General features: G+C 39.0%; 1 protein-coding gene across 1 annotated transcript in view; it reads right to left on the bottom strand.

Moving 5' to 3' along the window:
- The window catches only part of UTRN (utrophin), a 485,166-nt gene that overhangs the window by 303,387 nt on the left and 163,489 nt on the right, over window positions 1-18,290 (bottom strand). Inside the window, exons 24-29 of the mRNA XM_040627923.1 lie at window positions 13,843-13,956; window positions 13,028-13,183; window positions 9,100-9,270; window positions 7,145-7,324; window positions 2,927-3,061; window positions 991-1,140 (exon numbers count right to left, since the gene is read on the bottom strand). Coding sequence (XP_040483857.1) covers window positions 991-1,140; window positions 2,927-3,061; window positions 7,145-7,324; window positions 9,100-9,270; window positions 13,028-13,183; window positions 13,843-13,956 — 906 coding nt within the window. The remainder of the gene's footprint in view (window positions 1-990; window positions 1,141-2,926; window positions 3,062-7,144; window positions 7,325-9,099; window positions 9,271-13,027; window positions 13,184-13,842; window positions 13,957-18,290) is intronic.

The raw sequence follows: 18,290 nt of genomic DNA, 5'->3' as shown, positions 1-18,290 counted from the left end.
GTAAAAAGCATTCACTTATATATGGACTCTAAAACAAACAAACAAAAAAAAACAAGCTCACAGAGACAAGAACAGATTGCTAGTACAAAGAGAGTCGATCTTAAAAGTCCTCATCACCAGAAAAAAATTGGGACTATATATGGTGAGGGATGTTAGCTCAGCCTATCGTGGTTATCATTTCACAATGCATACAAATATCAAATCATTATGTCATCACCTGAAAGTAATATGTTATACTTCAATTATATCTCAACAAAAATAAAGAAAAAAAAAGTAAACGTTTCCCATATAACATATTAAACAGAGACAATAAAAATGTCATCTATGACATATATAGGACCTTTACAGGAATCTGCAATAAGCCTATCAATAACAACATAAAATATAACAAGAATGTCTATCAGTAGAATGAACATAGAAATCTCTTTTTTTCCGAAGTCTCAAGTTGTACAGATTTGCATACATGTTGAACCACTATCTGCTGCACTTTTGGGATAGGCTTGATGCTATTCACGACCTAAACATCAATCATTATTATTTAATATGTGTCTTAATAAGCATGTAATAGCCCTCCAACCCTCCTATAAAGGATAATTCCTTTCTCTACTTACTGATACAAACACACATGTTGTGATGCATTCTGAGTAGGTATCCAGAGATTACGACATTTTATAACAGCAACTTAAGTCAAATTCAGTTGGTCCTAATATTTACTAGGATAATATGAGTTCCTATTCTTACATACAGCTATAATATCCTTCAAGGAAATTAAATAGTTCATAAGTAGAAACAATCTCAAAGACAGATTTTTTTAATCATCAAAGTTCTGCTTGTCTTCTAAGTGTTAGGTCGACTCTTCCCCACCCACAATAGGGGTGTCCATGACACCCCTATTCACGTTGGTTACCAACTCTTCCCCTTGGTAAAAGTTCTTGCGGTCAGCTCTATACTGTGACAACCTATCAGCACCCCGTGTGCCCCAATTCTTACCAGGTGACTCAGGTCTTCGTATCGACTATTAAAAGCCTCCAGTTTCTCACTGATTATATCATCAAGAATCCCTCCATCAATCAAAGTCTGGCCAAGTTCTCGAATCTGGGTGCGGTTATCCGCTGGGTGTCGCAAAACAGATTCCAGAGACTAGACAGGGAGAGGAGACAAAATATGCATTGACTGAGGCGAAAACCTATCAAGGATCCTAAAAACGTCCACTTTTCTAAACAAGTAATTACATTCTCTAGAAATCTACCTAAAGAACAAGATCAGAAATGAGGTAGATGGTCAACTTACAAAAATATCCACCATGGTATTAATAAATCCCTAAAATTAAAAACTCAGTATGAATGATGATACATGTTACGAGACTTTCATAAAAATAATTTCAATAATTATTAATTACACAGGGAAACGTGCATGGTATGATGCAAAGTTTAAAAGCAGAAAACAATACAATACAAGCAAAATTATCTCAAACTGTTATTGACTATACTACTAAAAATAGGTACTCATTTTTCTACAACAGACACAGAATGCTCGGCACTGTTTTATATACACACTTTGTATATACATAAATCTAATTAGCTGGATGGGCTAAATACTATTCCTATTTTACAGATGGGAAAACTGAAGCTCACAGAGTTTAAATACAAAAGCACACGGTAAAAAGTAGAGCTATGATTCCAACTTTAAGACTCTAAAGGCTTTGTTTATCCATTACTATAATGGACTGCCTTCCAGTGTGGATAGGAAATAATAATAATAATTAGGAAGAAATACACCAAAATGTTTAGAAGTGCTTATCTTGCTTTTTACTTCTCTCCATTTTCCATGTTTCTGAAATGCACATGTTTTCATTCTCATATTAGAAAGATGTGTTTTTAAAGTAAGCCTGTCACGCTTTTTTTTTTCTTCTCTCAACCTCTCACCCTGCGATTTTACCTGAGAAGCGACATCTTGCCTCCAGCACCGCACCTGGCTCTCAGACTTCAGGTCCCACCTTGGACTCACTTCTAACCTTCAGCCCAGTCATCCACTCAGTTACCACCCTGTGTCCCTTCCATTTTAAAAGCAAAGGCACCCTCTTCCTCCTCTTTTATTTGAAGCAAATCTACTCTTCACAATTTAATCCACTGAAGAAAGAAGTTATTAAGTTATCGTGTGCCACACGCTGTGCTGGTAACTTGAGAACGATGAAAAATCAGGTACATTTCTTGGCCTCGTGGAGCTCGAGCCTCGGCCTGGGGACAAGCTCCTAGGACAGGATCCAGGCCTCAAATACAAACCACTCTAACCTGTCCCCAGCTCTTCCCATGGGAAGATAACAGAGCAAGAGCTATTACAAACACAGCGGTTGCCACTAATGAACAAAAATAACTTTATGGGGGCGCCTGGGTGGCGCAGTCATTAAGCGTCTGCCTTCGGCTCAGGGCATGATCCCCGCGTTATGGGATCGAGGCCCACATCAGGCTCCTCCGCTATGAGCCTGCTTCTTCCTCTCCCACTCCCCCTGCTTGTGTTCCCTCTCTCGCTGGCTGTCTCTATCTCTGTCAAATAAATAAGTAAAATCTTAAAAAAAAAAAAATAACTTTATGAAGAAACAAGAGAGCAATTATCCTAATAACAGAAGGCAGTTTTATCCCAGAAAGGTAAAAACAAGCAGGAAAATCACTAGGGTGCTTCACTAAATGTACTCATGACGAAAATGTACCAATTATCAAACAGCTCCCCCACCCCACGAGGCTGAGTTAGTGGGTCACCAATACTCTAAATATACAGGATTGTATAAATACTTCAGGCCACAGAAGTTACGCTGAAAACCACCCAGAAAGCAAGTGTGTGTGCCAACATAAGGCGCCATGTTCCTCCTTGGAGTCTCATTTGGCCTCACTGCAACAGAAAGCATTGCCCCCACAACGCAGGTGCCCACCTCCAGCGCTTCATTGATAGCATCTGCCTTCTCAGGCAGGGCCTCGGTGCTCTTCATCCGCTCCTCCAAGGTGCTCAGCCAGCTGGTCTCAAGATCCAAATAGTGAAGCAGTTCAATCCAGCAAGACCATACCTCCTAGAGTGAGCAAGACAAAAGCTCCATCATCTAAGAAGTCATTTCAGATGCGCTGTATCTCCAGTACAACACATTCGCTCTAACCACTAACAACAACTGCATTTAGATAGGAGCATATCTGAAAATTTAGAAACTGATGAAGTTGGAATTTCAATAAGTGAAAAAACAAAATTCTTCAACAAATCATATTAGACCAGTTGGTAGCGGGCGGGCCGGGGGATGAAGAAGAATGAGTTGCCTCCCTCTGTGCCCTAAAAAAAATTCCAAGGATCTGTTTAAATGCCAACAATAAAGCCATATAATTAGTAGAAGAAACCGGGAGGGAAAGATTATTCGTTGTTGTTTTTTTTAATAGAAAGGTTTTAGTACTCATAACTGCAACTCTTTTTAACAATTATATAGGAAATTAGAATTTCCTGGGGTCTACCCTATTCCAACTCAGAGCTCATTGATCTAACAATTTGCTGTATATTCTTCCCAATTTTTTCCTAAATTCCTATGAATTTGTCTACATGTGAAGAGAGTCACTTTCTACCAAACGGAGTTATACTATACTCACTATATTAATCCTAATCACTTATTCCCCATTCCTATGGGGAGTTTTGGGAGGAAAGGGATAAATTTATACTCCACTTTCTAGGAGCAAAATTATGGGAGGAACTACCCTTTCCCATATAGGATGAGCCTATTTGATTAATAAATTTAAGAGAAAGAGTCCAGCATGGAGCCTCCTGGGACGATCCTCTTTCAGATCTATTGACTCAGAGAAGGCACGTTCCAGCACATTCCACAAGAGGTGTGTTTAGCAGGTCGGGAGGCAGCAAATTTTTCTATAAAAGGCCAGACAGTAAGTCTTTTAGGTTTCACAGGCCACATTCAGTCTCTGTCACAGATTCTTTTTTGTTTATTGTGTGTGTGTTTTGGTTTTTGAACCACTCTTAAAAATAGACAAACCATTTTTAGTTCACAAACCATACAGACACAGCCACAAACCAGAATTAATCCTAAGGTTATAATCTGCCAACCCCTGGCTAAGACTAAAAGGGAAAAGGTGTCTAGTCCCCCAGATTTCCACAGACAGAAAGCAGACCGAGATCTACTCAGCGGCCAGAACCTTACTTCTGATGGGAAAAGAAGGATGGCTCCCAAAGGAACAAACTGGTCCCAGATCAAGCAACAGGCCCTCCCCTGGGCTAGGGCACTGACTACACACACGTACCTGGATGGATTCCAGAACTACTGTTACTAGATTTCAGAGTCACCATTACCAGTGACTGTTATTTTCCTTCTATTCCGCCAACTTTTTTTGAATGGGAGTGTCCCCTGAGGTTTTCCTGTGCCCATCTCACCATGTACGTTGGGGACAAGGGGTGCAGATAACCCGTCTATTTTGTGCCCAGGTCACCAGATTTAGAGGCCCTGCTCCCACACTCCTGCACCTGAAGAAACTGCTCCAAGCAGCCACATCTGCACCTGGACCTGATGCAGATCACACGACACTGGATTTCGAGATTGATGCTAAACTGGATAGGACTTTGGGAGTCCCTGGGACAGCCTAAGTGCATTTTGCATGAGGGAACGATGGAACGAATTTATGGCCAGAGAGTGAACTCTGGCAGACTAATCATAGCGACGCATTATTTGCTGCTACTCCCATTAAGTGGAGAAATTTTCTCCTCCCCCAGGATGTGGGCTGGCCTCGCAACCTGCTTAGAATAAAAGAAGCTACAGAGGTGATCTAACAAACTGCAGGCCTCGCCTCTAAGGGGACTGGCAGCTTCTGCTCCCTCCCTCCTAAAAGCCAGCTGCCCTGCTGCAGAGAAGCCATAAAACAGGCCACGTGGAGAAAGAGCTGCAGAGGAGAGGCCCCCCGCTGAGCTCCCACATGAATGCAGCTCCCTGAGCAGAAGAGCCACTCAGCAGGGCCAAGTCAGCCCACGGCATCCCAAGAAATCATAAATGGCTGTTTTTGTAAGCCACTGTGTTTTGGTGAGGTTTGTTACATCGCAATAGATAACTGAAACATAAGCATATATACTAAACATATAAAAACAGGGATTGGGAAATCTAAACACCAACTCCTGGATAACGACTACTTCAAGAGAGGGATTGAGAGAGATGGTATGGGCTGGAAAAGGAGGAAACATGGTCTGGAATGCTAATTGTTTTATTTTAAAAACAATATCTGGAAAAATAAATCTGAAGGATACATACATAGGTTTTACATTGGTTATACAGGCTATATAGGTGTTAATAGTATTGTCTGTACTTTTCTGTAAGTTTGAAATATTTCATGATCTAAAAAATTTAAGGAATCTAGAAATAATCAAGGTAATAAAGTCGGACCCTGCCAAAGAAAAACATTCTTACTTTAATTTAGGAATTTGGGCTATTTCTGCCCAAGATCCCTTAGTCATCTTGGACATCGTTTAAGAGCATTTCAGTTTTTGAACTTCTTTTTTCATCTTCTCATTTCCCCCTTTAAAGATACCAAGGCCTCATCTTTTCTCTCTTATCATTTTTTTCTGGCATTTTTCCTTCTCTTCTCTCAAAGTAATTCTCTCAAATTATTCCAAAGTAATTCCCAAAGCAATTCCAAATTCTCAACATACATACTTCATTCCTCATCCTCAAATTGTCACCTCTGGGTCATAAACACAACTTGAAGAAATGACACAGAACACGTGGTGGTCTTTTGTTAGATTCGTATAACTTGGGGACTTTGCTCATTATTTTAACATATTATGAGTTGTTATCTTGGCTATAAATAAATAGGAAAACAAAAACATGGATAAAACTACAGTAAAATTCAAGTCCAAGATCATTCACTAGGACTCAAGATTAGGCATACATAATATTATATATTATATTTACAAAATTTTAAATTTAAATTCTCCATTGAGTAACCTCGGGTATTTTATGTTAGACAATACAGTTTACCTTTAAACAATGCAGGTTTGAACTGCATGGATCCATTTATACATGGATTTTTTCACAGCACAATACTATAAACGTGCTTTCCTTTCCTTGTGATCTCTTAATATTTTCTCTAACCTACATTATTGGTACAACACATTACAGTACATGATTCATACAACATGCAAAACAGGTGCTACTCGACCACTGATGTCATCAATAAGGCTTCTGGTCAATAGCAGGCTGTTAGTAGTTAAGTTCTGGGGAAGTCAGAAGGTATAAACGGATTTTCAGCTGGGTGACATTAGGTGTGGTCAGTGCTCCTAACCACCCCCCGTCTGCGCATTGTTCAAGGATCAACTGCATGTTAACATTAAATGAGGTTTTGTCTGACTTACAGCTTCCTTATTAACCAGTTTGAATTATACATATTTATCTCAGCACAAAATAGATTCAGAACAAGCAAGTACTGAATGAATTTAAATATCACAGCTGTGATTGTTTACCATTTTAGGATTTACCATCATACAGTCATCTGTTTTAGGTTGAACTGAATTTAAATTAAATTGTTTATAAACTGAAATGCTTCTTAAATCTCTTCAGTAAGATGCAACCAAAGTCACGGTAATGTCAACACAAGCAAGTGAAAACTTAATTTTATTTAAAAAAAAAACAAAAAACTCTTGGCATCATCAGATACATCTTCAACCAATGGCCGGGGGGAGGGGATGGTCCAGCAAAATACACATGCAAGTTCTTTCTGTCAGGTTCTCAGACACCAGTCATAACAATAAACCTCAGTTCACCTCTGTGTACTAACCAGGTAAAACAAATGAAAGGAGAGGCTCTCATCACATTGTTCTAGAATTTTAGAATTGGAACAGACCCTACAGATCACCTGAAATATGAAAACCCTGATTTCACATATTAAAAAAAGTAAATTCTATGAAACAGCTTTCCCAAGAACCTTGTACTAATTGAAGATCTTGGTTTCCTATTTTTTTTTTTTTTATCCCAACTTCCCTTTATCAATCTGTTATCCAAGAACGACTTTTCCTTTACAATCCTGTACTGGAAAAGAAAATTCGAGTTTTTTCCCAGATATGGAAATGGTCAGTACTTTGCAGAGTTTGGTCTCTGAAATACATCACTGATAAAATAACATACCTCTAGCGTGTGGCACTTTCCTCGAATTCGGTTACACAGAAGTTGGTAATTCTCCAGCACAACATTCAGCTCAGATGTCAATTCCTGGCCACCAGAGGGCGCCTTTGCAGCTAGTAACATGATGTTGTCCTTGAGAATCTTCACTCTCACCTCCTTCTGCAACACGTCCTCTTTCGCCCTCTGTTCCAAGAAAGGATGAACTTGAAAACTGTGTCCCTCTCTCAGTAACCAATTTCTTTCTTTTTAAAAAAGATAACTAAACCAAAATTAACATGCTGACACGATTCTAACTAATTGGAACACTATTCAGGTAATCACTAGAGGGAGTACTTTTGAAATAAGAATGCTAACTGTAACATTTACATTTCATAACAAGCAATATGAACACCTAAGTCAACTTCAGTTACTGACATGAAGTATTTTCAAAGTTTGGGCCCATGATAATAATCTAAGTGAGGTGTTTTAATTAAACACTGTAAGTCTGAGCATATTAAACTTTAATAAATTTTCACCATAAGAGGTATTATTTAAAAATACTTTAAACCTATCTTTTTTTCTCCTGGAACATAGGTGTACCTATGCTTCTGATAATTAACAACATTTCAAAGATGATGAAGTTATACTAGGAAGAGCTAATCTAGAAATAGCTTCTTTCCTGACTCTCCCTCCATACTGGGGATGAAGTCCCACTTTCAGGAAAATCAACTTAAAACAGTTTTCACTTTCCCTTTTAGCTTTCTTTACGGCTTAATGGTTTTAAATTTCCCTCAGTTGTTAAAGTAATTAAGTCTAGTGGTTTTTAAAATCATAATGGTTGTTTGGAAGAATAAAAACAAACAGAATGTTGCCCAGTCAAGGGTTTTAAACTTTTTTCTCTAAGCTCTCATCCTTAGTGACTTTAAGAAACCACAAAACTACAATGCCAATAATATAAAGGAAGAGAATAAATTAAATAAGATGGTTCTTAACATGGTAAGCTACCTTTAAAATACCTTATACTGAATATTTAAAAAGTGTTCAAAAAAACTACACTAAAAAGATGCTTCTGTGAAAATACTACATATAAGTACAGTTAAAGTCTCTTATTGTATTTACTTTGATTCATATTCAATAATGCCCTGGTGAAATATAATCCTTTTGTAAATAGATACACAGAGATTTTTGCTTTAGTTATACTTTAGGCAAGTTAAAATTGGCATAAAATAGTGTGTGGCTTAATCTTATTTCTTTTAAAAAATAGCCTTTAGGACACTATCTCCTTTGGTGAGAACACTGAAGGACACTTGAAGCAATGTTAGAAATTTGGGAATGATGCCCAGTTCTTTTATTATACAAAAAAAGAAAGCATTCAAGACTATTGACACAGGAATATAAGTTTACAGGAAATACATCCTGTGGACCCAACTAATATTAAATCCCTTGACAATGTTCCTACCACAACTCTTACCTGCTCTAACAAAATTTTGATATTCATATGTTTCCCCTGGAAGAATAAATTTGATAAAGTGAAGATAAATTGCAACCGAATTGGGAAGTTGCCCTTGTTCCTAACAAAAGACAAAACTTTTGGAAATAGTGCTGATGGTGGCACAACAGTGTGAACATAATTGATAAAACTAAATTTTTGAGTCATTCTCTATGGGGGTTCTTTTGGAAGAGACAGTCTTAGAGGCTGTCATGGATTCAACTCATGGGCCAAATGGAACATGTGCAGTCTCGGCTTCCTTCTCCTACTGAAATCAAAGAAGCTATCCTTTCATATTTTTTTTTCCAATTTGAAATCCAACTATGCAAGATTATATATACATCTCGTGCTTTACAGATGATTGATAGATTGATTGATAGATAGATAGATAGATTCATTCACCAATTCATTCATTCACCAATTCATTCATTCATTCATATTTAAGGGAGAAGGGGAGCTATAACGCCTACTGACACTGGCCCAGGCTCACCTTCATTTCTTCCACTGCACTCTCCAGTTCTTCTGGTGACTTGTACTCAAAGTCCCTCTCCAGGTATTCTTCTTCTGCCTGGGTCATCCATTCCTGCATCTCTGCCAAGTCTTTCTTCAGGTTCACTGCTTTTTCCTGACTTTCAGACAACCTATTTTTTTGAATAACAATCTGGAAAGGAAAAGCCATTCACCCAAATAAACAAATGCTAAAACACTAAGTGTCAAGTTCTGGTTTCTAATATCTAAGGACACAGTGATAACTTTCCACAAAGAGTCTTGTTTTAACATTCAGATAAAATCCTTCATACACTTTGTGCTGATGCTGTGCAATATAAGGAACAATGAAAACATGATTATAACTGGGACGCTACACCACATTTTGGATATTGATCTAATCTGGAAATATCTATTATAATTCTAAAACTGCATAACTTTTGACAGAGTAATCCCAAATGAAGGAATCTAACCTACAGTAATAAAAACATATTTTAAGGAAATTTACTATAGCATTGTTCATTATGGAAAAAAAAAAACGAGAAGCAACCAAAATGTCCAATTTCTCCCATAAAACACTGCTGTACACTGGTCTTGATAATCTACCATACTTGTATACCGCACACAGACACAAAAAAGTTACAGAAAATAGGTTTTGTCTGAATCTCATTCAGTAACTTAAATATTTCAGATAATTGAATACTTGATATAAAAATATGTTCAGAGAACCCTCCCTCCAACCACAAACGGACTTCTGTGGGAGTGGATACCATCCCTGGAGATCACCCAGTGCTCACTTCACTATTCACTCTTCCTCCCACTCACAACTCAGACGAGTGGTCCTGGTGCCAGGGGCTTGCTTGGCTGCAAGGCTGACAGTGACCAAAAGCCAGCACAGGACTAGGACGGCTCTCGTGAGAGAAAGAGAGAATGCTTAGAGGCTTTCCTGTTCCCACTCTCCAAACAGGACCACAGACATAAAAACAGGAAGGGGCCAAACAGAAGCTCTGATTTCCCTGCCCCACACGGTGCTCCAGAAGCCAGCAGTCTATGCAGCCCTGGTTCCCCAGTCCTGCTGGTCAGCACTTTAGTGGGGCGGCTGTTTTTAAAAAATACGTATATATAAATACAGATACCTTGGGTTCCACTTTCAGAAAATTCTCCTTACTAGTAGTTTCTGGACACTAGTCAATTATATAATTCTCACAGATCCAGAGAGAAATAAAGACACTACAATGAACTTAAAAAAAAAAAAAAGTTCAAAGCTATAATTAATTATCCTGAGATTATATACTTTATATTTTTGGGCATTAAAATATTCCTTGTTTCATGATACCATAGATATAATAAATGAGATAGACTTTTTATTTGTGGTTGACTTTGTATGTCCATCCTTTCTTAGCAAAATAAAAATTTGGCAACATTATATTTGTCCAAAACTTCTTCAACCTTTATACTATTCCATGAAACACAATAGTCTGGAATGGCTTTAGGTAATGACTCACACAACACATGGTTGTCTCCATGATGAGGACCCTTAAAATTTTCCCATACATTTACTCTCATATGATGAATCAATGGTAATTTATAATTATTTCTATGTCGTCATAACTGTATGTACATATATATCTATGTAGATAGATACGTAGATCTAAATATCTACGTATCTATCTATTTATCACTTTCTTTGCTCCTTGCTGGCGCTTCCAAACCATTTTCCTTATTTACTTTTTCCCAAAACTCAAAATTCAAGCACAAACCATCAGATTATAGCATACTTAGAGAAATTTGAATTTGGCCAGAATAGAAGAAATTTAAAAATTATTTCCTTAAGTGTGGCAATAGTATTTTGGTTTTGTAGAAGGCTGTCTTTATTCATGACAGAAGTATTTAGCATTTAATATTCATGCTAAAGTATTTAGGGATGAAGTGTCATGATAGTTTCAAATTCCTGGCAAAAGTACATTTTTAGGGGCACTTGGGTGGCTCAGTGGGTTCAACATCTGTCTTCGGCTCAGGTAGGGATCCCAGGTCCTGGGATCGAGTTCCGCATTGGGCTCCCTGCTCAGTAGGAAGCCTGCTTCTCCCTCTCTCCCTCTGCCCCTCCCCACCACTCATTCTCTCTCTCTCTCTCTCTCAAATAATGAATAAATAAATAAATAAAATCTTTTTTTAAAAGTACATTTTCAGGGAAAAAAGTGTGTGTGTGTGCGCACGCGCGTGTGTGTGCGAAGAGAGTAAAGGAGAGAGAGACAGCAAATGTGGTAGAACATTACAACTGGCAAATTAAGGAATGGGTATGTGGCTTCTCTCTCTGTATGTCAACCTTCAAGTTTAAACGTATTCAAAATACAGAATTTGGGGGAAAACAATGAAAACAAAATATTCCAAGGATGCAAATATCAATTTTTCCTACATAAAAACACTGCCTGAAGAGATGTGTACCATCTAAGCACTGTCTGTGGAACAGTCCTGTATTTCCCACATTCTCCTCCCATTTTCCACCCCTCCTCACTCACGTCAGCTTTGTGTAACCTCACTAGCGATGCAGGAGCAATCAGAAGAGAACTACACCACAGTCCTACTGTATCCAGAGTTGCCTTCCTTCAAACACCACGGAGAAACTATCCAACACTCTTTCACAGAAAGAGTGGACTTCATCCTCACATATGACAGACTTCATTCCAGAAACTATCTTCTCTCAAACTCTTCTGCCTCATTGTTTTCTCCTTCTCAGTGAGGTCCTTCTTTTGGCATGCAAATATGCATTAACATCTTTTATTTCTAAAAATTACAAAAACACCTCTTTGGATCCCCAAGTCTCTGCACCCACCCCATTTCTCTGAGAAACTCCTCAAAGTTGGTTATACGTGTTGTCCCAAATGCTCACTTCCCATTCTCTCCTCAACATTCTCCAATGTGACTCTTCCCTGCGACGCCACCAGACCCTTTTCTCAGGGTCATTTAAAGCCTCCACCTTGTCAGCTCTAAAGCCTGACTTTCAGTTCTCCTTGGCCTCAGCAATCCTCAGTACGGGGCACTGTGGAAAGCTTTCTCCATCTGGCCATGGGGCCTCACAGCCTCCTGGCGTTTCTCCACCGGCTGACCTCTCAGCATCCTTGGACTTGCCCTTTTCTCTTTCCAGCAGTAAGTGCTGATAAGAGCCCCATCTGCATGCCTCATACTCTCACACTTAACCCTTCCAGAATGGAAATCACTGTTTTACCTGTTCTCACAGAAGCTTCTCATTCCTTGAGTCTCCACCACTCCAGCAAATAGCACAATTCACACAAAGTGGACACACTGCACAAACCCTCAGCTGTCCCTGACCCTTCCCTTTTCGAGATCACACATCCCATCCATTACTAGACTCCTATCTCTATTTTCAAAATCGAGTCCAAACCTAACAGTCCTCATGACCTCCACCACTCTCTCTCTAGTCTGAAGGGCCAAGACAGCAATAACCTCTTAAATAATCTCTCTGTTTTCATTCTGGCTTTCTCAGAGCAAATTATCCATATGGTAATGTCACTTCCCTGCTCAAAACCCTCTGCTTTCTGTGTGAAATCCTCCTTGAAATAAAATTTTGAAATTTTATTTCAAAGGCCATATACAATTCACCCCACCTACATTCTGACTTCAGATCTTACCCACCCGCTAACTCCTCTCTTCATTCTATTTCAACTACATTGCCTTTCTAGTTCTTTGTTGAACATGCCAAGCTCATTCCCACCAAGGAGCCAAACTGGACAGTTAGTACCCTCCCTTCGTTAAAAGAAAAATCCATCTTTTGCCCCCACCTGCCGCCCATGCTGTAGCTCTTCTAGACCACTGCTTTTCAAACTGGATGGGCTATAAAATCAATTTAGTCACTGAAGAGAAGGCACTGTCTGCCTCTTAAAAGCCACACACAGCAAAGCTGAAAGACTTACTTCCTTGCTAAGTTTCTCCAATTGGGTTTGGTAGTCCACTAGTGTTGTCTGCGTCCAAGTTTTGATTCCAGCAACTGGACAGCTTCGAAGGTTAGCTTCTGTTTCTTTCATGTCTTTCAGAGATGATTCCATTGTTTCTATTTCATTAACAAAGGCCTGAACACAGAAAACAAGCCCATGTTGGGTTCATTCCTATATGAGTGGATGCCATAATTATAATTTGTCTCTGCTGGCATTCCTGAAAATATTATAAAACATACTGCCTGGGAGTTAGGACATTTAACTACTTAAGAAATATTGTTCCTTAAGAAATTCATTTCACCTGGGTGCTTCATACAGCCATCTGCCAAATTAGATTAGAAATACTTGACTCTCGGCAGGGAATAGTACTCTCAATTAATTTTAAGAAGCCTAATGATTTCACCAAATATAAATTGCACGCAGTCTTACTGGCAAATTTCACTTGTTAAACACGTTCTTCTTTAAGGCTCACCATGTGGCATAATAACTGCAATATACAATTGGTAATTATGACCCTAAAATTATCATTGGAACATAAAATACAGCTCCTGATGAATTAAAATTGCTCTTGTTCTCCCTCTGCAAAATTCTGTACCCCTGGCCAAAAATGAAAATATGAATAACCAGTCATTCTTTTAATAATGATAAAGTCAAAAAAAAAAGTTTATTGATGAAAGATACTTTATCTCGGTTTATTGTCATGTCATATTCATGCAATTTTAATAACAGCAAATAACAAAGAAGCAGAAGGAAATGTTATTTATTACAGCAGTCTCTAAGTCAGCAGAACTCACAGAACACTGGTCCAGCTGACTTTGTAGCCCTTCCGCGTCTCCTTGGACAGCCTGCTCTTTCATTAAGAAGTCTTTCACACCATCCATCCACTTCTCAATGACTTGCAAATCCGCCTAAATCAAACACAATAACAAAGGGGGAAATTACTCAGTGACACTCAACCTCCAGCATCTCAAGACCTATCGCTCCTGGAAGAAAGGCAACTTTTCACAACTTCAATAGCATCCTTTTCACTTATTGTATTTCTTTTTGTTATATCTTCCAGATTTGAAAATAATGATTTTCTGGATGATTGACTAAAATCCTCAAGCGATGACAGTTTGGGTGATCATTCTAAAAATTCCAAAACACTCTCCGGTGAACCAAGCTACTTTGCTTAAACGTGAGCCATATCAATGATTAAAACTTCAAATTACAGGAAAAAATGCTTTTCTAGATGTAATCAGCTAAAAAAAAAATCTTTTGTTCTCATATAATTTAGAACAAATTTTCTCCAAAAGTTAGCTACTCCAGGCAGGAATCAATGAATAGCCTTCTGGAGGGCATACAAGAGATGGATTGCTCTTAGTTCTGCTGTTGGACACCTTGTTACCTAAGAACTCAAGACAGTCCCAGCTCAGCTTCATCCTTTCACCCAATATTTGCCAGGCATCCACTGCAATCCTCACCGTGTACGGTGCTACAGATTAAAAACAAGTGAGAAAGAAAACATATTGCAGAAAGGAGAGACAGTAACGTTGGAACTGGGCCGTTAATACAATGAGGTAGGTCCAACTTGATCTCCAGGATTAGAGCAAAGTAATGGTCATTTCTTCCCAAGCCCTCCCATTCTGTCACTGGTCTGTCTCACTTGTTAGTTTCCCTGATAATGAGCTGAATTTGTCCCCTTATATCCTGTTGATTCTTTGCTTCGCGCTCAACGCCTAAGAATGGAGGTACATTTCCAATCCTGCTCAAAAAGGACCTTCAGATTTAAAGGCAGCGACTGTGTCCTCCCTTAGACTCCCATTGGTAAGCATTCCAAAGTCCTTCTAGGATGTCTCTAGGACATGAGATCCAGGTATGGCAGTCACCACACTCAACATGTTCACACTCAACATGTTCAGGAAACCACATCAATTTTTTCAATGCCCTTATAACATGCCACCCAGAACCAACTACTCTTCTCCTTAAAATGCTGGAATGAATGGTAATGATAGAACCTATTTCACATATGACTCTTACACTCATAAAATGCCATCTAAAATTGTTTAAGTTTTATTCTTCTTACTGTAGTGGGGTTTTTTGTTTCTTTCTTCAATTTGTTTGTTTATGGATATACTAGTCACAATATTATTTATGGTTAGTTAGGATTCCAAAATTCCCATAACTACCTCAAAATTACATTTCCCTTATCTCATATTGCTTCAGTGACTTCTGGAATAAATTCAGGACTTGGTATTTATAAATACTAAATCTTCCCTTGTTATGTTAACAATAGTAGTTACCAATGTAATAATTAAAAACCAACAAAATGATTTGAATTTTTAGTTTCACCACATTCGTACCAGCTATTCCTCCTGGCTTTATCTTATCTGCAAATCTGACAGTGGGGTGTCCTTTTTCTACTGGAATTTTTTTGCTGGTGGGTTTTGAGTTTTTTTCTCTGGTGAAAAACAGGGCCAATGACAGGGCCTTCCTGAGCATTTCCCCAGGAGGACCTATGTCATTCATTAATCAACAAAGTTTTAGCTTAGTTTTCAAAATATGGGAATCTACGTAACACTAGCATCTAACTAGCTTACCACCTCCTTCTTATAAGGTTGGAAGAGATTTCTCAAATACTTTACCGATGAAGTCAAGAGTTGCCAAAAATGAGTTTGGGAGCCATTATCTGAACCAAAAGAGCATACATGAAATGGCAGATTATGAATCTGTATATCAAATAATCTAGTACCCCTCCAAAAAATAAATAAAGGAAAGCAGTAATTAAAGGAAATAAGTCTGGGCAAGCCTCCCTGGTGGTGTCTATGATGACTCCGAGCGACCACCACATTCTTTCCTAAGAGTACACAAGATCTCTGGTTTGTCATTTATCTACAGTTCTGCCAGGAACTGGCATCAAGCTTACTGCAAGTCTTTAACTTCTAGAAAATAATGCTCCCCCCAAATCAGGACATTCATCCAACTCTGTTTTCCTGGTAATTTCTCACAAGATGTATGATGTGGCCTTGAGACCTAGAGTAAAATTCCCACATTAGCTGGGATGCAGACGTAGCATCTGCAGGATCTGGGGTAGTTTTCCTATCTAACTCCTAATCGAGGCATGAACGTTCCCCCACTGATGACCATCTGACACTTTCCAAGTTACAGGGCCCTTCTCTGATGAAAACGGAAGCAAAAGCACTCGCTTGGCCTTTCAGCCTCTCTTATTGACCCTGGGCACCCTGCACACACTTCCAAACACAGCTTCAAAAACCCTTTCGGTCACGTTGTATGCTTCCCTCAAGCTTCCTTCCCCTCTGTTCTTTCGCCTGCCTGTCACTATTCTCACAAGCTCGTGCACTCTTCCTCCTATGGATTATTTTAATTGGTGACATATCTCTTCTGTGTCTGCTCCATGTCTTAAGATCTACGCAGTAAGACAGGCCCAGGGCAGGGGGAGGTGGGATGCAAAAAAGATAAAAGTGCAAAAAGAGAGAAAGTACAAACGCATCTACAGAGTTCAGGGAGGACTTTTTTTTAACTGCCCATTTAACTTGCCCCTTGCTGCACCGTTACTCTCCATTCTAAACCTTTTAAGAACTCAAAACACCATTACTGCTGTATAACCGGGCAATTCATTAACTCCAGTTTTAAGTTAAAAAATGGATAGTTTTCTGGACCAAAGATTTTTGAAATTTATAGGGAAGCATTACACTCCATGGAGGTTTTCATCACAACCAGCCTTAGCTGAAGTGAGTAGCCTCAACAGTCTGTCACTGGCATGTGAGAAATGAACCGCCTTCCTGCCTCTCTCTCCCAGATACACACAGACCTGTGTGAGCACACACAATTCACACACACCTGTTCCTTCTCTCTCTTACCCTTCAACATGAGAAAGAAAAGAAGAAGAAGAAGGAGGAGGAGGAGGAGGAGGAGGAGGAGGAGAAGAAGAAAGCAACAGACACAGACAAGCCACGAAGACCAACTGATCATCCCAATAGTAACAAAAGGAAAAGACAGGAATCTGACAATCTGTTTTCACTACTAAAAATTCTTCACGTAATCCTGGTCACACTGAGTTCTGAGAAGCAGTGTACCCATGAAGAGAAAGGCAACAAGTATGAATACCAAGGTCAGCACCTCACCAGCCACAAGGTCTGGAGAAACTAATTTCTCTTCTTTAAGCCTCAGCAGCTCATCTATAAAACAGGAATAATGACAACTAGCTCGTCTGGTTGTTCTGGAAAACAGAGCTCATGTTTGGACAGGGCCTGGTACAGAGCAGGCGTGCAGTAAATGCTAGCTATTATTACTAAGATCTACAAAACCAAGTGCTTTAGTACCAAGATTAACCCATAAAGAGTTACCACTTCCAAGTTCAGGACTGAGAAGCCAGGGAGAGTACGTGCTGGCATGAGTCAGCTTAATGTTTTTAACTGTTGCCAGCATCAATCCTTGTTCTGTCCTACTGGTGTTTAAAAGTAATTGTTTGAAAGAGCTACTAGATCTTCCAGACTCAGCTCAGCGGAAGGAAACCCAGTAAATAAGGGAAGGCCCAAACTTTAGGCATGCCTGGTGGCAGCACATTCGCAGGACACCCACCTGCAGCTACACCATCTGGGAAGGGTTAAGAAGTTAGTAAGATCAGTCCTAGCTACCGCGTGTGTGCAGGCAAGTGTGGGAGACAGGGAGCTCTGCTTTGCCCTCCCAATACTTCCTCTTTCCCCAAATTGAAAATATTGTCGCAATCCACCTGTGGCAGGTAGTTCCTGTGCCTTAAAAAAATACCCAAATTCTGCTCATTGTGAAGTCAATCACCCAAGAAATAAATTCCAAAGAAAGAGCAAGAGCTCACAGGGTAAGTATTTCTCTGCCCATTAAAACAATCACTTAGCTTATGCACTTATGAGTTTCTAATGTACAATAACTTTTTTCTCCACCTCCAGCCACTTGCAGAATACACACATGTATGTTACATATAATATATATATTACTATATATAGTATTATATGTTCTGAATATATTATATATGTTTTAGGATCAGATAATTTCTAATGTTCTCTCCTCTTTAGGGGACCTCAGCTCTTTTGAAGCAATATAAAACATTTTAAAACACTAGTAAACTTCTACAATAAATATCTAGCATTAATTCACATGTACAAAATAAATACACTGTAAGTACTAACCTAGAGCAAACATTTCTCATTGTCACTTACACTTGCAAATTCTGAAACAAATATAAACTGACTAATATGGTATTTTG

Source organism: Ursus maritimus, unplaced genomic scaffold (genome assembly GCF_017311325.1).
Source record: "Ursus maritimus isolate PB19 unplaced genomic scaffold, ASM1731132v1 scaffold_13, whole genome shotgun sequence".
In the NCBI taxonomy this organism is placed as follows: Eukaryota; Metazoa; Chordata; class Mammalia; order Carnivora; family Ursidae; genus Ursus; species Ursus maritimus.
The sequence above is the reverse complement of the archived record's forward strand: the minus strand, read 5'-3'. Positions and strand labels throughout refer to the sequence as shown.